Source organism: Hakea prostrata, chromosome 3 (genome assembly GCF_041222555.1).
Source record: "Hakea prostrata isolate BN-2017 chromosome 3, UWA_Hpros_2, whole genome shotgun sequence".
NCBI lineage: Eukaryota > Viridiplantae > Streptophyta > Magnoliopsida > Proteales > Proteaceae > Hakea > Hakea prostrata.
This window is the reverse complement of record NC_142602.1, coordinates 36864884-36880778: the sequence shown is the minus strand read 5'-3', so window position 1 is coordinate 36880778 and position 15895 is coordinate 36864884. Positions and strand designations below refer to the sequence as shown.

At 39.1% G+C, this 15895-nt stretch overlaps 1 protein-coding gene across 3 annotated transcripts in view; it reads left to right on the top strand.

The window, feature by feature from the left end:
• The first annotated feature begins 360 nt into the window (after nt 1-360).
• Nucleotides 361-15895, top strand: part of LOC149022179 (rab GTPase-activating protein 22-like) — an 85865-nt gene continuing 70330 nt past the window's right edge. For 2 of the 3 annotated variants that reach the window (XR_016172406.1, XM_089150352.1), the window contains exons 1-3: nt 361-477; nt 759-917; nt 15463-15561. Coding sequence is in view for 1 of the 3 variants with exons in the window: in XM_089150352.1 (XP_089006478.1) it covers nt 795-917; nt 15463-15561 (222 nt within the window). In the remaining 2 variants the exon portion in view is untranslated. The other variant, XR_016172407.1, reaches the window with a different exon arrangement.

Here is a 15895-nt window from a genome sequence, read left to right as displayed (position 1 = left end):
AAAAAAACATTTATGAAGTCATGGTTCAAATGTTTAACATTTTTATTGTAGAGATGAAATCTCTGGATTTCACCTTATACCCACAAATATACAGATTCACGTTTTTAGTATAAAAAGGTGAATTTTTAGATTTCATGAATCCAGAGATTCACACAACTAAACAGGTATAAATATCTCATTTGTGAATCTAGATATTTGAAATATCTAAATTCATGTAACCAAACAGGCCCTTGGGGTTTTGGTTTGATATTGGAAATTCTATCCGTGGGCAAATTTCGGGGCACCGGGCACCGGGTGGATTGGGTATATTTACCCAGTTATACCATATTTATTACGATTTTCCCTGAAAAATTTCAAATAATAAAAGTAAAAAAATAAGAGGAAAAAAGTGCCGGCGGGAGAAAACTGATCCATGGCGACGAAGCTCCTGAAACGCTATTTCCAAGATAGAGATCTCTTAATCTCATTCTTTTTCAGGTACTGATCGACATATCCTTTCTTGTCTTCAATTTGAAGTGACTATCTCCCTGCTTGGTTGGATATCTAGTAGATCTCAAATCGAATATCTTTGGTTTTTGGCTTTGATTTCCTTCTTTTCGTGGATTATCTCTGACATTACCTCTGGACATTTAATCAAAATTCGATGTGACATTCACAGATTTAAGCGTTTCTATTGGTAATCTGTTTCTTGGAGTTAACAACTTTTTTTTTCTTCTTTCTCTTCCTGATATGACAATGTATTTGGGCTGTTCCTTCAGGGGGTGAGAAGGTCTGAGAAAAGGCGGAAGTCCTAGATGTCGTTTGACGGACAACCCAGGCAATGGAAATGTGGGAAAGCCAGTGCGGTGAATCTACAACGTCTAAGTTCTATTGTTCGCGATATTCAGGAGCCTTGTTTGCATCAATCGCCTTCACAGGTCAGTAATTGTGAAAACATGGTCAGCGTGACCACATTGTGCTCTGGTCTTATTTTTTATACTTCTCTTCCGATCTCCAACGAGATGCATATTTTATCGATAATCTTTGTTGTTAAAATACGTTAAACATTTTCTTTATATCATTAGTGGATTCTGGATTGTTATCTCATTATTGTACGTAATTTTGTTGAAGAGATGTGATATTGGTAGATAAAAGAAAAACTCTGGACTTGATTTTACGGTATTCAAGATCAAGGTTTAAACTATCCCACGTATGATAGATCTCGATGTGTCTCTCTATTGAGCACAACCGCCTCTCTATTGAATTGCACTAAAATACATTAGACAATATAATACAATACTCCAATACAGGACAATACGTCTCTTAAAATTACATGACCGTTACGATACTGGATACCCATACTTTAAATCTTGTTCAAGATAGCAGTGCTGTAAATAATACATTAAAGAAGAATGACTCATTTTTAACTTTAAAGCATTATCCTCCATTTTAGAGTAGCACAATTTCTTGTCATAGAATTGGGAGCAGTAAAATCTTTGCAATGCAGTTGGTTCAACATTTTTCTGATGCTGTCTTATGTTTACTGCACGAAGAAGTGGGAATTTGTGATTTTGGATTCAGATTTCTCTGACGCAAACTTCATTCTTCCAAGGGGCTGTCTTTTTCTTGGCAATCTTTGGGATGGTTGAAGGAGAATGCTGGCAATTGTGCAAATCATCACTTTTTAAATGTGTCCTTTATATTTTCTACTGCTCGTCATGGGCTATGATCCTTCTTCTTATGAGGGTGGGATCACTTGTGCTGAAGGTCCCCTTGGTGAAGGAACTAGCTGGAAGGATACTAATGTGAACTTTTGTAGGGATTACTGTAACCAAGTTATGATGAAACTAGGTTTTCGACCTGAGATATAGGAGAACACCATGCATCTGGACCAGCAACAATTGGAGAGATTCTCGCAGTGAGAAGTCGGGGTGAGGCCAGTTTCCCTAGGCTTGGAATATTTGCAGTAAATTTAATAGTTGTAAAGATGTTCTGACTAACAATGCCTATTTTGCCGGAGAAAATCTTCATCAGAGGCATGTGTTTATTATGGCCTATACGTTTTTCCCTGAATGAATTTCTTCCCTTCCATATCTGGCTAAATCATTTACTTTCATATGTACCGTGTATCTGTAATCTTGATTCAGGCTTTTAAGAATTTGACAATTATCATTAGACATTGTTTGGTGAGGGGTTAATCTCATGATTGAGGTGGTAAGAATTTTTTTCAAATGGTGAAGCAGAATTTAGTCTCGTATGATGAGAAATGTGTGATCTTGTGGATGAGATTGATTTGAAAAATGAACTTGCTGTTGATTACTGAAGTGGTTGTGGCACTTAACTAAGAACTTAAGGCATTGGTCCTTTGGAAAATATTGTGGAAGATCATAAAATGTTGACACCCAAGCTTGGTACAAAGAATAACAGGAGTGGAGTGTGTTTTGGGAAGGATTATGGGTCCATGTTTTATTGGTTGTGTGTTGAGGAGATTCCTAGCCTTGACCTATGTTCTGATGTTAGAAATGAAAAGGTGCTCTGGGTTCGGAGATTTGGAAGGTTTTTGCTTGAGGGAAGGAGGTAGAGTGTTAAATAGGCTGTGCAGACTGCAGCTTTAATGCATAGAGAAGTGCCAGGTGCCTTTGGATGGTTTGTCATTAAATGGTTGCATAATGATTCACGTGCAAATTGCTTGTTGCATGAATTATATGTAATATCAATATTTATCCTTTTAATCTGATTGCTACAAGAATGTGCAATGAGGGCTTTAATGTCTTTTTATGTGATCTTTCCTCTTTTCTGTAAAAGATTTAGGAAGGGTAAGGAAGGTATCTCGGTGACAACATTGAGTGTCCAAATAGGGATTTTACAATTGATTAAATGGATCTTCTGTTCAGCCTTTGTGCTTATAGTTACCTCCCCCTCCCCCCTCTTCACCCATAATTCTGGATCTCTTACTCCTCTCTTCTTCCCTCATTAGCAGCATTTAATGTTGTCATTATTGCAGAAATTTGATGCAGACTGATCAGATTAAATGAATGTTTATCGCATGGAAGGTCTCAATCCAATGGCTAGATGTTGGCAAGTTTCAATCTAGATTTAACAGTTAGAATTTGATGTCGTAACTACATGATCCTAATATCTAACTTTGGAAATATAAATCAGTCACACTTAGGAAAACATTTGAATTTAAAGAAGCCAAATAAAGGCGGAGAAAGGGAATGACTTGTGTTGTTAATGTCAAAACCGGGGAGGAACAACCTGCTGTGTGGGGAGAGAGAAGAAAAAAAAAGGGATGAGATAAGGAATGTTCCCAAATACAATGGACAGAGCAAATAAGGAGAGAAAAGAGAAAGGAGAGAAATCTACAGCAATCAAGGATAACAACTATATTAATTCAATTCTTTCTGTTAAAATATGGGTCTCTTACAGTTATTTATAGAATGGAAGAAGGCATAAGTAGAACTCAAACTTAAGAATTCAATTCTTCCTGTTTTAATTGTGAGTCTCCTACAGTTATTTATAGAACAGAAGAAGGCGTATATAGAAGTTTAACTAAGCTAAATGATGCAGATGTGTCACCCAGAGGACTTATTTTACTGGAAATTAGCTTTGGGTTGGTTATGTAGGGATCAGATAAGGAATGTTACCAAATATAATGGACAGCAAATAAGGAGAGAAAAGAGAAAGGATAGAAATCTACAGCCATCAAGGTTAACAACCATATCAATTCAATTCTTTCCGTTCAAAATATGGGTCTCTTGCAGTTATTTATAGAACAGAAGAAGGCTTATATAGAACTCTAACTTATGAATTCAATTGTGGGTCTCCTTCAGTTATTTACAGCACAAAAGAAGGCATATACAGAAGTCTAACTAAGCTAAATGATGCAGATATGTCACCATGGATGTTGTGTTGCACTTCTCGTCGTTCCTTTGTCTCCATGAATGTTGTGTTGCAGGAACAAGTTCCTTTCTTTGCCCTTACACTTCTTCAGGGGGTGAGTTTTAGTGAAGAGGTTATGGTCTTGATTCCTCCTTTAGATAGTTCTCCTGGGATTCCTGCAAATGATCCTCCTTTAGAAAATGGAGTGACTGGATAGGAACAGCTGGTGGATGATGTGCAGGGGGAGCCTAAACCTCTAAAGACTTATTAAAGAAAGCAGTGAGAATCCCCTTATATTATGAGCCAATTGGAAGCTTTGGTCCTAGTCTTGAAGTACCAATTCCTTCAGGTGAGCCTATCTTTGACCCTTCTTTTGATCCTACTTTGGACTTCCCAATTGCATTCAGAAAGCAGCCTTAGACTTAACACGAAACATCCTATTTCCAACTATATTTCATATTAGTCCCTATCCCTAGAATATCAAAGTTTTGTTTAATTTTTGTCCTCTACTTTTGTTCGTAACACTTGGCAGGAAGCATTATCTCACTTAAATTGGAAATAAGCAATGGATGAAATGCGAGCTCTGGGAAAAAAACTAAAAATGGGAACTAGTTTCTTTGCCTCTAGGAAAAAGGACTGTTGGGTGCAAATGGATGTTTGTTATCAAGAACAAGGCTTATGAGACCATGAAGAGGTACAAGGCAGGTGACCAAGGGCTTCACTCTGACTTATGGGATTGACTACCTAGAGACATTTGCCCTAATTGCCAAGATGAATACAGTTGGGCTGTCCTTTCATGTGTAGTCAATAAGATGTAGAGCCTACAACAATTAGATGTAAAGAATGCTTAAATGAGAACTTCAAGAGGAAGTGTATATGGATGTACCACTTACGTATGCTACCATTGAGACTCGTGGGAAAGTATGCAAGCTGGAGAGAGCTTTGTATGGGGCAGAAGCAGTCTTTTAGCTTGGTTTGGTAGGTTTCATAAAGCAATGATTTCTAATAGCTACAAGCAAAGTAATGTTAATCATACATTGTTCATCAAAAGAGAAAATTCCTATGCCATTGTACTCCTAGTCTATGTGAATGGTATTGTGGTCACGGAAGCAGTGAGGAGAAGAGATTACAACTCTGAAGAAATTCCAGGGAACCAAATTTGAAATAAAGGATATGGGGAAGCTCAGGTACTTCCTAGGGACGGAAATTTGGCATAACCAGTGGTGTTTCCTTCTCTCAAAAGAAATATACTTTGGATCTACTGCAAGAAACTAAGATGTTAGGGTATAAACCAGCAGAAACTCTTATTGAGCCTAACCTACAGTTGAAAGCAAAAGAAGGAATACTGGTTGACAAGATGAGTTACCAAAAGTTGGTAGGGAAGTTCAGCTCTCTTATGCTAGACCAGAAATCACATTTGCAGTAAGTCTTGTTAGCTAGTATATGCATGATTCATAGGAAAATTGATCTATCTCATGCCATACTAGACATCACATTTGCAGTAAATCTTGTTAGCTAGTATATGTATGATCCCTACTCCTCACATTTGGATGTAGTGTATTGTATCTTGAGGTACTTGAAGGCCACTCCAGGAAAGGGTTTAATTTCAGCTCATTAACATTTGAAGATTGAGGCATAGACAGATGCAAACTGGGCAAGGTGTCCGGATGATAGGAGATCTACCTTTGGATATTGTATATATGTTGGAGGTAACTTGGTGGCTTGGAGAAGTAAGAAACAAATTGTGGTTGTAAGGTCTAATTTCGAAGCTGAATTTAGGGCAATTGCTCAGGGCATTTGTGAGGAACTATGGCTAAAAGGGTTACTTCAGGACCTTGGGTCAGATGGAGATTCCTATACAGCTGTACTCAGATAGTAAATCAGCATTCAATATAGCTCACAATTTAGTACGGTATGATAGGTCCAAGAATGTAGAAATTGATAAACATTCTATTAAAGAGAAGATTGAGGCTGGACTGATTCATATCACCTTTGTTACCTCAGATAATCAACAGGATGATGTGCTTACAAAGAGCTTGAATACCAATATGTTCAGTAATATCATTAGCAAGTTGGGGCATAATAAATATCTGTGCTCCAACTTGTGGGGGAGTGTTGCAAGGCAATAATAGTAGTGGATTTACTTTATTATGGAAGGTAGAGTTGTTAGAATCTTTGGTAGGTTCTTTTATTTCTCTTGTAATATATTCACACTTGGAAAATTTGATTTATTCTATTTGTGGAAAGTTATTAATATAGATAAAGTTCCTGCTGTGTCCTTAAGACACAAGTTAGGATTCCTCCAATTCTTACAACACTAATGTACTTCTTTGTGGAGCTGAGGTATTTACTTCTTGGAGTTGTAATTTTCGTGTTGTTAGTACTAGAGATGTAGTTGTTATGTTCAGTCTTATGTAATAACTTTGATGTGTTACGGATCATGTCTTTCATGAACCTGCGGTGTAAAGGATAATGTGACATGGTTATTTTATCTATAATTATCATGAATTAGCTTCTGAACTCTAATTATTGTTATCTTGCTTTCTGCTGCTTTATTTTAGAGGTTGATGCTTGAGTTCTGAGATTTTTTTTGGGGGGGGGGGGGCAATACAATGCTGTTAAGATCATTGAGTGTTGAGGAATGTTATGTACGTTCCTGTTATATCAGGAGTTTTCTAGGTGAGAAGACTGCGGTGTGACAAAATAGGTGTATAGCATGTAATGCAGTTCAGTACTCAATATTGAGACCATACCAAACATAACAAAGTTGATCATTACTTTGTCAATGAGATTTATCAATTTGGATGCCTTTAAGCAGATGCTCTGCCTACCTTATGACCTACCCAAACCTAACGGGTGTCCATTATGGTTTAATGGGTCCAGTTTCAGTACTTGGATCTAGTAGGGTACTTAGAATTTACACTAATTGGTATATGTAATATTTTATTTTAATCATCATTTTATCAAGCAGATTTTTAATCTGGATGCCTTTGATACCGTAGACCAACCCCTATCCAACTGTATCCTGATGGATATGAACAGGGTCCAACTTGAGTACTTGAATTAATAGGAGATTTAGAACTTATTTATTTGGTTAGTTGCTAAGACATATGGAAATTTCCGATGTGAGCTTTATTAGTTTCTACTTGGTTAGTCTAAAGTTTAGAAAGTAACTAGCATTCCCTTTTTCGTGGGGCTTATAAACATATAACCATCGATTGAAATAAAATTGAAGATTAGAAAGAACAAATTGAGAATTATGGTTTGAGAGCCAGTGTGGCTGTGCTTTTGCATACTTCTTCCCTCAAAGCCCGAACCCAAACCTCCCCCGGCCCCCGGCGTGGCACCATCTTCTCCCTTGGGAATTTATCTTCTAGACTTCCCCTTTCTCCTTAGTGGCCCTCCTCCAATTTTGTATTAGATCTCCCCCACTGATTTTTCCCATTCCCTTGTGGTAGGACTCTACCCAAACTTACCCTGTTTCCTACCAAGAACCTCACTGAAAGCAATGTAGTCTTTCATTCATTATCATAGAAACAGCAAATACAGCAACCTGAATTTACTCTATTCATTCGATGACATTGATAACAATTCATCAAGGATACAATACAACTATCTCTAGATGAAATTAATTCTTGGAATTAAAAGACAGTAAGTAAACCATGGCCTCGACTCCCATTACGAGTTAATAGCCCCAATACATATCCATTTCCCCAATCGAGAGATGGCTCTCTCCCCAACAAGCTCTCTGGCTGCCCTCTTCTCCTCCCCCCCGTTTCTCTCGCTTCTCCCCGCTTACATACTTTTTAGAATCCTAACAAACTCCCTACGCATAACCAATTCTTTCACCATCAACCATTCAACTGTTGCCAACTGGATGATCCCTTTTGCTCCTCTGTCTACAGCAAGTTAGTGGCTGCTGTCCAATTGGGTGTTGCCAGCTGTCTTCTTTTCAGTTGTATCCCCTGTAGTAGCTGTAGGTTGTATCATGTAGTCCCTCTTCTACTTTCTCTTGTACACCTTGATGATTAGGGGCTTATCAACACTTCCCCCCTTAAGTTTCACCTTGTCCTCAAGGTGAAAATCTGGGAATTCTTTGTGCAACTCCCTAAAGTCTTCCCAAGTGTTTTCACGTGAGGGTAAAGCTTTCCACTTGATCAACACTTCTAAAGTACCCCGTGAAGAGTAGCGAATCTCTAATAATTCTTCCGGGTGTAGCTGTAACTCTCCATCCTCCATAAGGCATGAAGGTAGTGGTTGTGTGTTAGTGTTACTACCCTGCACTTTCTTCAGTTGGGATACTTGGAATACGGGGTGTATTTTTGAACCTTCTGGGAGATTGAGCTTGTATGCTATAGGGCCAATTTGAGCAGAAATTTGATAGGGCCCGTAGTAACGATGACCTAGCTTCTCATTGGGCCTCTTGGCCAACTTTTTGAAGCGATATGGCTAGAGTTTAAGAAACACCTCTTCCCCGATTTGGTAGGAAACCTCCTTGCGGTGCTGATTGGCAGATTTCCTCATACGATCCTGTGCAACTCGCAAATTGTTTTTCAGTTCCTCCAATATGTTGTCTCGCTCCCTCAGATACACATCCACTTCATTCACCTTAGAGGAATTTCCCTCCCACCTCAATAGCGTTGGAGGGGCATGACCATATACCACTTGAAATGGGGTGTGAGCTTGGTGGCTGAATGATAAGAGGTATTATACCAATATTCTGCCCAAGATAGCCATGTGGTCCAACTTCTCGGCTGCCTAGCACAAAAGCAACGTAAATAGATCTCCAAACTATGGTTCACAACTTCGGTTAGGCCATCAGATTGAGGATGATAGGCACTGCTGAATCTGAGTTTAGTCCCTGCAAGTTTGAATAGATCAGTCCAAAAATTACTTACTCGGTCTCTCTCAGATACAATGGAGTGTGGAAACCCATGCAATCGGACTACTTCCTTGCTGAAGATTACAACAACATCCTTTGCGGTGTATGGATTGAGAAGCGGGATGAAATGTGCATATTTAGAGAGCCTATCGACCACCACAAACACCGTGTCCCCCCCTTTAGTCTTCGGCAGCCCACCAATGAAATCCATGCTGATATCCTCCCATATCTGATCGGGAATAGGTAATGGCTGAAGCAGTCCCTCGGGTTTCATCGACTGGTGCTTGCTCCTTTGGCATGTATCACAGCTAGCCACAAATTCTTTGACCACCCTTTTCATCCCTACCCAATACACCACAACAGCCAGCCTCTTATACGTTCGTATGGATCCTGAATGTCCCCCAAAGGGTGTAGCATGAAATTCCTCAAGTAGTCTTGGGATATACTTTGATTTTTCAGGAATTACTAGCCTCCCCTTATAAAAAAGGATTGCCTGTTTCAGCTGATAATGTGGAAAATCTGTTGAACCCCCCAAAAGTGATTGGATCATATCTCAATACTGTGGAGAAGTACGAATTTCCTCTTCTAACCCCTCTCCTTCCCAAACTGCTGTAGTGAGAGTGTAAAGTTGGAGCTCCTCATCCGTGCAACGGGATAGTGCATCAGCAGCCTTGTTCTCACAACCAGGTTTGTAGATGATCTCAAAATCATAACCCAAGAGTTTCATGATCCACTCTTGCTGACTTTCTGGCCATGAGCTTCGATCCATCAAGTATTTCAGGCTTCTTTGATCAGTGCGCACCTTGAAGTGTCTTCCCAATAAGTAATGCCACCATTTTTGTACCGCCAATACTATAGCCATCAATTCTTTTTCATACACCGACTTGGTGCGAGCTCGAGGAGTGAGCGTTTGACTCCAATATGCGATGGGATGACCCTCCTGCATCAACACAGCTCCTAAGCCCAATCCCGATGCATCAGTCTCCACTAAAAATTCCTTAGAAAAATCCGCCATAGCTAGCACTGGAATGGAAGTCATGGCTACTTTCAATGCTTCAAAGGCTGAATTAGCTATAGTACCCCAGTGAAATGCATCTTTCCTTAACAGATTTGTAAGGGGAGTAGCAATTTTCCCATAATCCTTAACAAATCTCCGGTAATATCCTGTCAATCCTAGAAACCCCCTTAATGCTTTAAGGTTCTTAGGTATTGGCCACTCCAACATGCAACTGATTTTACTCAGGGTCTGCGGCGAAGCCCCCGCTGAAATGATATGACCCAAATAGTCTATGGAAGTCACGGCAAAGGAGCATTTCTTTTTGTTCACCACTAACTTGTGTTGTACCAACAAGTCAAAAACAGTTCGAAGGTGCAAATGTGCTTCCATAGTCCTACTAAACACCAATATATCATCAAAAAATACCAACACAAATTTCCTCAAGTGTTCTCAGAATACCTCATTCATGAGTGCTTGAAAGGTGGCTGGTGCATTGGTTAGCCCAAATGGCATTACCAAAAACTCATAATGTCTGTCATGAGTTCGGAATGCTGTCTTCTCTATATCCCCTTCCACCATGGGAAAGCGCTGGAGATCATGAAAAGCATTTCCACACAAGGAGGCCGGCTGATAGGAAGCTTTGCTTCTAGGAGGCCGACGTCTACATAAGTTCAGATTAAGCCCTGGTTGCTCGAAACATTAGGTGAAGTCCACCTCCTTCATTAAGGTGATTAAATAAATCAAGACCATAAAAAAAATCTTTATTCTTTTTTCTTTTAGCAAAGATGGATGGCCCCCTTGGAATACCTAATAGAGCGGCTTCATCCACATTGAGGGTCGGCTTGAGGAGCTGTACTTACTAGACTAGTGTTAGGATACTGCTGTGGTGTTGAATTGCTGCTAGAGGATGGAAGAACCTTGCTGAAATTGGAGAAGACTTTCTACAACCGTTGTGGCCCTCCCAAGGAAGCCATGACTTAATTTCCCTAAAGATTTTGTCCTTGCTTATTCAATTCAACTTGTTTGTTTACAAAGAGGTGGGGGCTTTAAATAGCCTTATGCTTGGAGGGAAAAGATTTGGACTTAAAGCAAGGAAACCGGAGGGACTCGACTAGGGAATCCTGTATAGACTTAGGATCCCCTTTAAAACTCAATAAATAAACAACCACTAAAACAGAAAACAACTTGCAAAATTAACACTAACTATCCAAAAGGAATCTTACTTTAAAATTGATTCCAATTGGGACTCCATCCCTGACTAGGACTCTCAATACTAACTTCATTAGGAAACAAAAATAGATATGGACCCACAAAACTATAAATAAAATGTTTGGACTACTTTAGTGTCGAAAAGAAGTGAAAAAGGACCAAATTATCCCTTGTAGGGTTCAGTTGGCCCACTTGATGTGCCAACAGGCTTGGTTTTTGGACCCACTTTACTGTTGTGGGAAGGGGGCTTGCACTTGCTTGCATCACTAAACTGAAATAGCAAATATTGGCAACAGAAAGATAAAAAGAGTGGAATTTGTGGATCAGGTAATGATGGAACCTAGTGTAGTGAAATCTATTCCCCATTGTGGGTTTGTCATTCCCCATGATTTTTCAGCTTTCGATGCACCTCGTAGCTTTATATTTTGGACAGTCGTCAACATGGTTCAAGATCTCACTCTTGACACCCATCTCCCCCCCTCAAAAAAGAGAGATCTTGCTTGAGTTGGCGAGATCCCGCTTGAGATTTGGTATTTTTCCTTGACAAATTGATTGAGCTCCAGGGCCCATCTCGGGGTTTTTTATGGGTGATTGGCATCAAAGTTGGTATTTAGCTTATTTTAGTTCTTCTAAATACCCTGGTGGCCTTAGGTTTGTGAAAAGACAACCCTAAGTATGAGTTCTAACTCAATTGTAGGTTTGAAATTGAAGTGCTGCAGGAATGAAGATTTAAGGGTACAAAACATGAAATATAGAACCATTAAGACAATATAAATGAAAAGCAAGTGATGAGATACATCAATCAAATAACCTAAATAGCAATAAAATTCCATCCATATGAGTATGGTACAAGATATCATTCTTGACTCTCGAGAGTACAATAATACAACTATCATAAGTTCAACATAAATCATAAGTTCATGATAGAAGTGTTGGGTATGACTCATGCTTCACATTCTATTACTGATGACCTTCCCCGCGATGCACACGGGGGTCCCACTTCGGGCTTGTATAGGCCTTATATGATTCAGTTGAGATTTAATGCAAAGGTGATCTTGCATGAGATCTTGACTAGCTATCTCAAAATAGCGAGATCCGAGCGAGATCTCACACCATGGTCGTCAAGTTTCAGACAAGGAACCAATGGCCCCTGCCTATTAATTGTTAGTACTTCTTTCTATTCTACAAAACTTGTGGATTACTTTTACTCAACAAACATTACCTTGGACCGAATGAAACCGAGGTGGGTATCCAAATGTATATGGTCTGGATCCAGTTTGAGCACTTAATTGGGTCTTGGTGGGACATTTAGAATTAATCTTATCTAGGTTTAAGATATGTAGTCTTTTATTTTGGGGTAGTTATTAGACATGTAGAGAAATTTTGAATTTGTTTTCTACCTAGTTTCTACTTTTGTCAGCCTTAAGTTTTAGGAAATAATTAGGATTTTTTTATTTGTTTACTTTTGGTTATAAATTGATGTGTAACCAACAGTTGGATACTTGGACTAGAGATGAAGGTTAGTGAGAATGAATTGAGAATTATGGTTTGAGAGCTTTTGTGGGTGTGTGCGTACCTTCCCCCCCCCCCCTCTCTTTTCTTTAGGGTGCGTTCTTCTTCTCCCTTGTAACTTTGATTTCTTACAGGCTTCTTTGTTTTCCTACTCGGCCGCCTCCAACCTTGGTCTACCATTTGTGTGAACCATAGGACAAGTGACAGATAATCTTGATCAGGGACTTGTCTCCAGACATTTAAATGTTTTGTTGGACATGTTTGGCATTTGTAATGTCTATGACCTAGTGATGTAACCCAGGGTTTGGGTTAACCTTCTAGGACACTCTTTAATTAGAACCAGCAAATAAATGGGCTAATAAAAGGTTAAGGTGTTGTTAATGGATTTGTTTTGAGAGGATAGGAAACTTTTGGGTGTCCTATGGGATGGGTTTGGTGAGTTTATGGATAAAATATTGTGTATCTTTGTTTTGGGAGGTCCGGGGACAGGTGTAGGGTTTTAATAGAATAAGGATGGGCTGGTGTTTTTGAGATTACTATGATTTGGGGTACCCAAAGATCCTATGGGATAAATTAGGTTTGATAGGAAAGAGAATGTGATGAATCATTAGGGTGTATATGGGTAAGATTTGAGAGATACTGGGATTTTAACAAACTTTAATGGGAAGGAAGAACTAGAGGAATTGGCAAAGGATAAAAATCAGACCAAATGGGGACTGGGAATAGGTGAGGAGGGCCTATGGTTAGGAAAGGGGGGGGGTGAAAGCTTGTAGTTAAGGAGGGAGGGGGTTCTTGGCTGATTCTTGCTGAATTCTTGAAAATTTTTTGGGATTCTTTCAAGAATCTTGGTTTCTCTCATTCTTTTTTCCCCCCTCTCTTTCTTCTTCTTTCTTTTCTTTTCTGTTTTCAGATCTGCCACAATAATCAGGGGAGAAAAAAAATAAAAATAAAGGAAAGGGGAGGGGAAGGTCTGCCGCTAGAAGAGAAGAAAGGGGAAGGGTGGGGATGTTGCCGTAGGGTGGATGAGGGGGGGTAATGTAGTCCTGTATTTGATTGATCAAAACAATAGCCAAATAGGACCTTTCACAGGGAATCAATTTCAAATTTGATAAGACTTAAGATGAAACAAATTCAGATGTGAAAGAGGGTTGAAACTAGAGTGGTATTATAAGGATAGTAGCTTAACAATACGGGCTGAATAGATCTTCAAAATAGGGGCAGAACTATGATGAAGGAATTGAAAGGGCAATATGAGGGAATTGAGATAACAATGTAACATCCAGGCTTCACACCGCAAGCTGGATCGATTGGATCAAACACCAACCTACCTTGATCAAACACAAGGATTCTCCATAGAAAAGTAATGCTAACAAAGCAATTTGATTTCAATTGATGAGTTGTGTTCTTCACCCTCTATATAAGTCTCTTTATATAGCATTCTAAAGAGACATAAACATTAATTGTAACACATCTAACCATTAGCTAACACCTATCTGTTAATAACTCAACTACTACCAAACTCTTGACAAAGGAAAACTCCTTTGACAATGAGTTATTTTACTTTCAAAGCACAACCCCTTTTATTGACTTTTCAAGAACTAGACTTGGACTTAGGTCTAGATCGTGGAGATCAAAATATGTGGGCTGATCTTCTCCCAAATCCAAGCCCATGAAACCGTGGGCTCATTTTAACCCACTAAAATAGTCTTAGCCCATGAAAGCCATGGGTTGTTTTGGATCATATCCTTAGGCTTTGATGGGCTTGACCATTAGGTTTTTCTCTTCCTTGTATATGCTGTCGATTCTGCATCAGAGGGTGAAGAGGTTTTTCTTGCTGTTGGAGAGTGGGGGAAGTGCTGGGGAAGGTTGCGATGGTAAGGGGAGGGTTCCTAGGTCTACCGATGGGTAGTGGAGACGTTGGGAAGAGAGGGGAGGGGGCTGGTTGCACTTTCAGGTTCTAGAATGTTGCTGTGAGTTGAAGAACTTGCTAAAAACTTAAGTTTGCTTGACTCAAACCTTCAGCCCAGGCCGTGAGATGTCTTCCGACACTCCAAGCTCAATTTCATTAAACATCAAGTGAATCTTACAATGAGGTGTGGGTGCTCTATATATAGTCTTACATAAAAGAACTTGGACTTGGACTAGAACTTAACAACCTAATTAGATTCAACCATGAAAGAGGAATATTCAAAATACTTGTACAACTCTAACTCCTTGCCAGTTAACTAGGTTTACAGAAAATATCAAAATAAGGTAAACATTATCCAGAAGGAACCTTGTAACTAGATTTCAGCTATGGCTCCCATAAAAATAGGACTTTGAAATATCCTGACTTTGACTCAGCCAATTGAAGAAAACAAGATAGATTTAGACTCCTCAAGAGGTAAGGAATTGAACTAGATTAGGTACCCCCAAGGAGAGGCATGAAAAATGACCAAAATACCCCTATAGGCAATTGGCCAGCCCTTGCTGCCGCATTCTCAAGGTGGCTGTTTGGGCCCAATTCTTGGCCCTCTTTGGGATTGCTGACCCTCGTTACATCACCTAGCTTGAGGGGGAGTCTTAGAATAACAAGTAAAGGATTATTGGGTAACGCTTGTGTGAAGTGTTCAGAATGGGAATTAGTAATGATGAATGGGAATAATCCTGTATTTTCCAGTCTTTTAAATGAAAGAAATGAAAAGGGGTGAGGAAGCCTAGACTGCCTCAACATCTTCTCTTCTTCCCAATTTTGTGCTGTTATCTCTTTCAATACTGCCATATTACTGCACCGCCTTCTTGAAACTTGGTTATGTCTTGCACAACAGAAGTGTTAATTATATGTTGTAATTTGACTTTTATGTCTACCTTAGAAAATAAACTTGGTTCTGACTGCTGAACTTATTTTTGGTCCTGGATGAGCATTTTTTTGTTATTTCATATTGCTTATTCTTAATGTTCCTTTGGACTTGGGTCCATCAGGAATTATATTTTTCTCTACTCCTTGTTTCAAATTGTGCAGGGAAGCAAAATGCTAAAGCCAGAAAAGTGGCGAGCAACCTTTGATAGTGATGGGAAGGTTTTGAACTTTCAAAAAGTGCTGAAGTTGATTGTTTTAGGTGTAAGTTCTTGCACTTCTATTGTATTTTTTGCCTTGTCTATGATGGCACAGTATTTAACACACTCACGAATCTCCAAGTTCATTTTTATCCTTTTATTATGACTGTTGCTTCCACATAGTTTGTTCTTTTGATTAGATCCAAATAATTCTATTCACAAACCCCCAATTTCAGTGTCATCCATTCCTATGTTAAATGTTTTTTTTTTCAATCAGTATAATAGTTACAGTTTGCTTATTTTCTATGCAGAAGACATTAAATGGGTGTTTTGTAATAGTCTGTGTGCATGATTGTTTTTAGGAAATTTATCCTGCACCATGAATTTAATGAATAAAA